At 47.8% G+C, this 6000-nt stretch overlaps 1 protein-coding gene across 1 annotated transcript in view; it reads left to right on the top strand.

Annotated features, from left to right (window-relative positions):
• The first annotated feature begins 1102 nt into the window (after positions 1–1102).
• The window catches only part of LOC133376904 (guanine nucleotide exchange factor for Rab-3A-like), a 46163-nt gene continuing 41265 nt past the window's right edge, over positions 1103–6000 (top strand). The window contains exon 1 of the mRNA XM_061609845.1: positions 1103–1414. Coding sequence (XP_061465829.1) covers positions 1404–1414 — 11 coding nt within the window. The 5' untranslated portion in view covers positions 1103–1403. The remainder of the gene's footprint in view (positions 1415–6000) is intronic.

The raw sequence follows: 6000 nt of genomic DNA, 5'->3' as shown, positions 1-6000 counted from the left end.
AGCTTTGCACACACCATGGACTGCAAAAAAGACAAATAATTGGTTGTTAGAACAAATTAAACCAGAACTATCACTAGAAGCTAAAATGATGAAACTGAGGTTATCATACTTTGGACACATAATGAGAAGACATGATTCACTAGAAAAGACAATAATGCTGGGAAAAACAGAAGGGAGTAGAAAAAGAGGAAGGCCAAACTAGAGATGGATTGATTCCATAAAGGAAGCCACAGACCTGAACTTACAAGATCTGAGCAGGGTGGTTCATGACAGATGCTCTTGGAGGTCGCTGATTCATAGGGTCGCCATAAGTCGTAATCGACTTGAAGGCACATAACAACAACAAACTAGTGGGAGGGCTTCTTTGCCTAAAAGGGCGGGCGGGAAGGAAGGGGTGGGGGTCTGTGAATTCTAGCCCCCTACCTATCCATAATTCCAGCACTGAAATGCATCTAACAATAGATCTCCCCCCAAGTTTGTTCATGGGTCAGGCTGCTCAGTGTCACATTGGAGGTTGCCTTATGTCGGGCCAGTCTACTGGTCCCTCTAGGTCAATAGACCTCACTGACCGGTAGCAGATCTCCAGGAATTCTAGCCAGGGGACTCTTCCAGCCCTACCTGGTTATGCCGGGGATTGAACCTGGAACTTTCTGGATGCAAAGCCGGCGCTCTACCACTGAACCACAGTCTCTCCGAAGTGCCTAGCTCGAGGTGTTTTTTTAAGGATTTCAGTTGCGCAGGATTTGAATTAAAACCTGTATAAGAAGCAATCCTATAGAACCAACGTTATGCAATCTCCATCTTCTCCATTACTGTGAGTCCTTTACAGAAGGTGAGATGGGGAGGGGGAACGAGGAGCATCTCTGAGAGGAACCCTGAAGGGGAATTGGAGAATAAAGCCCTATGTAGCACGCGTGTGGAAGGAGGGAAAGGGAGGGGAGGGAACCGTTGCGGAAACAAAGCCGGCTGCCGGCTCTGTCGCTCAAATCGAAGGCGATGGAGTCAGACGTGGAGGGAGGGAGGTTCGGCACAGTCCGCGCTCGGGCGCTGCGCAGAATTGGAGTGAAAGGAAGGGAGATCACGTGACTGCCGGCGAGCTGGATTGTGCACGTGCACCCTCGCGATGTGGAAGAGGGGAGAGCCTTCCGAGAGGTCACGTGACCCCTTCGGCTCTCTCCCTCCCCCCCCCCCCCGCTGCAGAAACACAGCCAAGCCACTGGCTGGGAGGGCTTCCAGCGACTGCAGCAGCGGTGCTGAGAGGAACGGAGCAGGGGCTGGAGCTGGCGGCTCCGGATCGATCGCCGGCTCCAAAAGCCTTGCACGGGCGGGGGGAGATCGATGGCTGCACCCGCCTTCTCGTGAGGCTCTCTGGGCAACGTCCTTGGAACCGCAGCGGAGCCAGCATGCGGAGGGGGTAGGCAGCCTGCTGGAACCAATTTTCCAGCCGGGATGGGGAGGCAGCGGCGGTGGCGCCCGCGGGGGTACTTTCCTTGTCTTTTGTGCCCTGTTTTGTTGTTCTCCGCCTCTGGGGGTGGGTGGGAGAAAAGCTATTGCTCCGTTCGGCAGCCCGATCCTGTTCACGGTAAGTGAGGAAGCGAGTCGGCGTAAAGCTGCTTCGGGGAGGGGGGGCGGATCAAATGAAGAGCGAGCGACGGTGTCCCAAGCGCTGGTAGCACTGACTGAGAGAAGGGCTGCCTTCGCAGGCGGCGGGGTGACTGAATCTTCCGTATATCTAGGAAGCTTTCCTTCGCATGCCTTCCCTTCTCCCAGCCCCCCCCCCCCGCTCGTCTTCCCCGTTTCAACCACAAACTTTCTCCAGGGCACTCGTGACGCAGCTGGCCAGGGATCACCGGGAGGTGGGGGCGGGGGGACGGTGAACGAGGACATTATATGGACGAGTACTGTGGCTAGTTCCCACATCAGTAGTTCCCACATCAGTAGCCCACAAGGGTGTTCATAATCCTGTCGCCGGAAGTATTAATATCCAAAGCCCTTTTTTTTAACGTCTCCAGCTTCCCAACAACCCTGTAAGGTAGCTTACTGTCATCCCCATTTTACAGGCAAGGACTTGCGTGGCTGACAGGAGAAAGGCCTGCCCAAGGTGGAACCTTGGCTGACCTGCGATTTGAACGACTGTTCATGTGTGGCCTCTGAAAGAACAGGACAGACGATGGGTTTAAACTGCAAGGCGGCACAGTTAGGTGGTTGAAGCTGGTATAGCACAGTGGGAGGAGAGCCCAGCTAAAGATCACCCCCACAGTGCGTGGCTCAGGGGTTACGTGCCCTGCCACCTGTGCAGCCGTGGGCATAGTCCCAAGGAGCCCAGTTGCCCCCCAGCTAGCAGTTGCAAACAAGGAAGGGGCTGGCTTGTGCAGCTGTGGCAAGCTGAGCAGGCCCTAGCCAGCTGGGGAGGACTAGCCTCAGAGGGAGGCAATGGTAAACTCCCTCTGAATACCGTTTAGCATGAAAACCCTATTCATAGGGTCGCCATAAGTCGGGATCAACTTGAAGGCAGTCCATTTCCATTTTTCCTTATGATAAGTAATGAAATAACCTTTCTGGGGATGTGATTTTATTTATTTATTTATTTAGTTTAATTTATATACTGCCCTAAGCCTGAAGGCTCTCTGGGCGGTGTACAAAAAGATAAAAACAAAAAGATAAAAAAAAGGTCTTCTTTGGAGTCTTTGAGGGGAGGGGGAGAGGGCAAAGGATATATAGTGCCTTGCAAAAGTAATCAGACCCCTGATCAATGCTCTTATATTACTGAATTACAAATGGTACATTGTAATTTCGTTCTGTACGATATTTTATTTTGAAACACTGAAACTCAAAATCAATTATTGTAAAACAATAACATAAACCAAAACATTGGTTTTATGTTGGGAAATGTTTGTAAGAAACATAAAAAACTGAAACATGTTGCTTGCATTACTATTCAACCCCTGTGCTGTGGAAGGTCCCAGTTTACACAGATGAAAGAAATTGCCCTGTCGAGGACACAGTTGCCTTACCATTGGCCTCCACCTGTGAACCATTAAAAGTGCTGTCACATTGTCAGGATAAAACCCCCACTGTGGAAGGATCATTGGTCAGGCTGTGGATCTGAAGGAAAATGAAGACCAAAGAGCATTCTACAGAAGTGAGAGATAATGTAATACAGATGCATAGATTAGGAAAAGGGTACAAAATAATATCCAAGTGTTTGGATATCCCATTGAGCACAGTTGGGATATCCCATTGAGCGCAATCAGGAACTGGAAGCTGCATCTCACCATCCAGGCACTGCCAAGAAAAGGCTGCCCCTCAAAATTCAGCGCTCGAACAAGAAGGAGACTTATGAGGGAAGCCACAGAGAGGCCAACAATCACTTTGAAGGAGCTACAAAGTTCAGTGGCTGGGAGTGGAGTAATGGTGCACCAGTCAACCATATCAAGAGTTCTGCATGACACTGGCCTGTATGGGAGGGTGGCAAGAAAGAAGTCACGACTCAAAAAGTACCATCTGGAGTTTGCCAGAAAGCATGAGAATACCCCAGCTGTGATGTGGGGAAAGGTTTTGTGGTCAGATGAGACTAAGATAGAGCTTTTTGGCCAAAACTCAAAGCACTATGTGTGGCGCAAACCTAGCACTGCCCATGCCTCAAGACGCACCATCCCTACAGTGAAGTATGGTGGTGGCAGCATCACACTGTGGGGATGCTTCTCTTCAGCAGGGACCAGCCATCCTGTTAAAATTGATGTAAGAATGGAGCAAAATACAGGGAAATAAAAAACTGAAGCTTGGGAGGAAATTCACTTTTCAGCAGGACAATGATCCCAAGCAGAAGGCCAAAGCAGCATTGGAGTGGCTCAAGAACAAAAAGGTGAATGTCCTACAGTGGCCCTGTCAAAGTCTTGATCTCAATCCCACTGAGAATCTGTGGCGCTCTTTGAAAATTGTGGTCCACAAGCAACATCCAACCAACCTGAATGACCTGGAGTGAATCTGCCAAGAAGAATGGGCCAAAACCCCTCCGACACTGTGTGCAAAGCTGGTACACACCTACCCCAAGAGACTTAAAGCTGTTAAGCGAAAGGTGGCTCTACCAAATATTAATGTGTGGGGGTTGAATACTTATGCAAGCAACATGTTTCAGTTTTTTATGTTTCTTGCAAACATTTCCCAACATAAGATCAATGTCACCTTACAATAATTGATTTTGAGTTTCAGTGTTTCAAAATACAGTATAATACAGAATGAAATTACAATGTACTATTTGTAATTCAGTAATATGAGAGCATTGGTCAGGGGTCTGATTACTTTTGCAGGGCACTATATTAGGAGCTGCTCTGTGCTAAGAAACTAGTATTTACCAATTTGCTCAGTAACTTATTAGCAGTGGCTTTCTGGCGGTCTCTGATAGAAGTATTTTTCCAGCTGAAAGGCTCACAAGTAACAGGGTTGGACTTCTGGCTTTATTTGTATAACATAAGAACATAAGAAGAGCCTACTGGATCAGGCCAGTGGCCCATCTAGTCCAGCATCCTGTTCTCACAGTGGCCAACCAGGTGCCTGGGGGAAGCCCGCAAGCAGGACCCGAGTGCAAGAACACTCTCCCCTCCTGAGGCTTCCGGCAACTGGTTTTCAGAAGCATGCTGCCTCTGACTAGGGTGGCACAGCACAGCCATCACGGCTAGTAGCCATTGATAGCCCTGTCCTCCATGAATTTGTCTAATCTTCTTTTAAAGCCGTCCAAGCTGGTGGCCATTACTGCATCTTGTGGGAGCAAATTCCATAGTTTAACTATGCGCTGAGTAAAGAAGTACTTCCTTCTGTCTGTCCTGAATCTTCCAACATTCAGCTTCTTTGAATGTCCACGAGTTCTAGTATTATGAGAGAGGGAGAAGAACTTTTCTCTATCCACTTTCTCAATGCCATGCATAATTTTATACACTTCTATCATGTCTCCTCTGACCCGCCTTTTCTCTAAACTAAAAAGCCCCAAATGCTGCAACCTTTCCTCGTAAGGGAGTTGCTCCATCCCCTTGATCATTCTGGTTGCCCTCTTCTGAACCTTTTCCAACTCTATAATATCCTTTTTGAGATGAGGCGACCAGAACTGTACACAGTATTCCAAATGCGGCCGCACCATAGATTTATACAACGGCATTATGATATCGGCTGTTTTATTTTCAATACCTTTCCTAATTATCGCTAGCATGGAATTTGCCTTTTTCACAGCTGCCGCACACTGGGTCGACATTTTCATCGTGCTGTCCACTACAACCCCGAGGTCTCTCTCCTGGTCGGTCACCGCCAGTTCAGACCCCATGAGCGTGTATGTGAAATTAAGATTTTTTGCTCCAATGTGCATAATTTTACACTTGTTTATATTGAATTGCATTTGCCATTTTTCCGCCCATTCACTCAGTTTGGAGAGATCTTTTTGGAGCTCTTCACAATCCCTTTTTGTTTTAACAACCCTGAACAATTTAGTGTCATCAGCAAACTTGGCCACTTCACTGCTCACTCCTAATTCTAGGTCATTAATGAACAAGTTGAAAAGTACAGGTCCCAATACCGATCCTTGAGGGACTCCACTTTCTACAGCCCTCCATTGTGAGAACTGTCCGTTTATTCCTACTCTCTGCTTTCTGCTTCTTAACCAATTCGTTATCCACAAGAGGACCTCTCTTATTCCATGACTGCTAAGCTTCCTCAGAAGTCTTTGGTGAGGTACCTTGTCAAACGCTTTTTGAAAGTCTAAGTACACTATGTCCACTGGATCACCTCTATCTATATGCTTGTTGACACTCTCAAAGAATTCTAATAGGTTACTGAGGCAGGACTTTCCCTTGCAGAAGCCATGCTGGCTCTGCTTCAGCAAGGCTTGTTCTTCTATGTGCTTCGTTAATCTAGCTTTAATCATACTTTCTACCAGTTTTCCAGGGACAGAAGTTAAGCTAACTGGCCTGTAATTTCCGGGATCCCCTCTGGATCCCTTTTTGAAGATTGGTG

The sequence above is a fragment of the Rhineura floridana genome, chromosome 2 (genome assembly GCF_030035675.1).
Source record: "Rhineura floridana isolate rRhiFlo1 chromosome 2, rRhiFlo1.hap2, whole genome shotgun sequence".
In the NCBI taxonomy this organism is placed as follows: Eukaryota; Metazoa; Chordata; class Lepidosauria; order Squamata; family Rhineuridae; genus Rhineura; species Rhineura floridana.
This window is presented reverse-complemented; position numbering and strand designations above follow the sequence as displayed.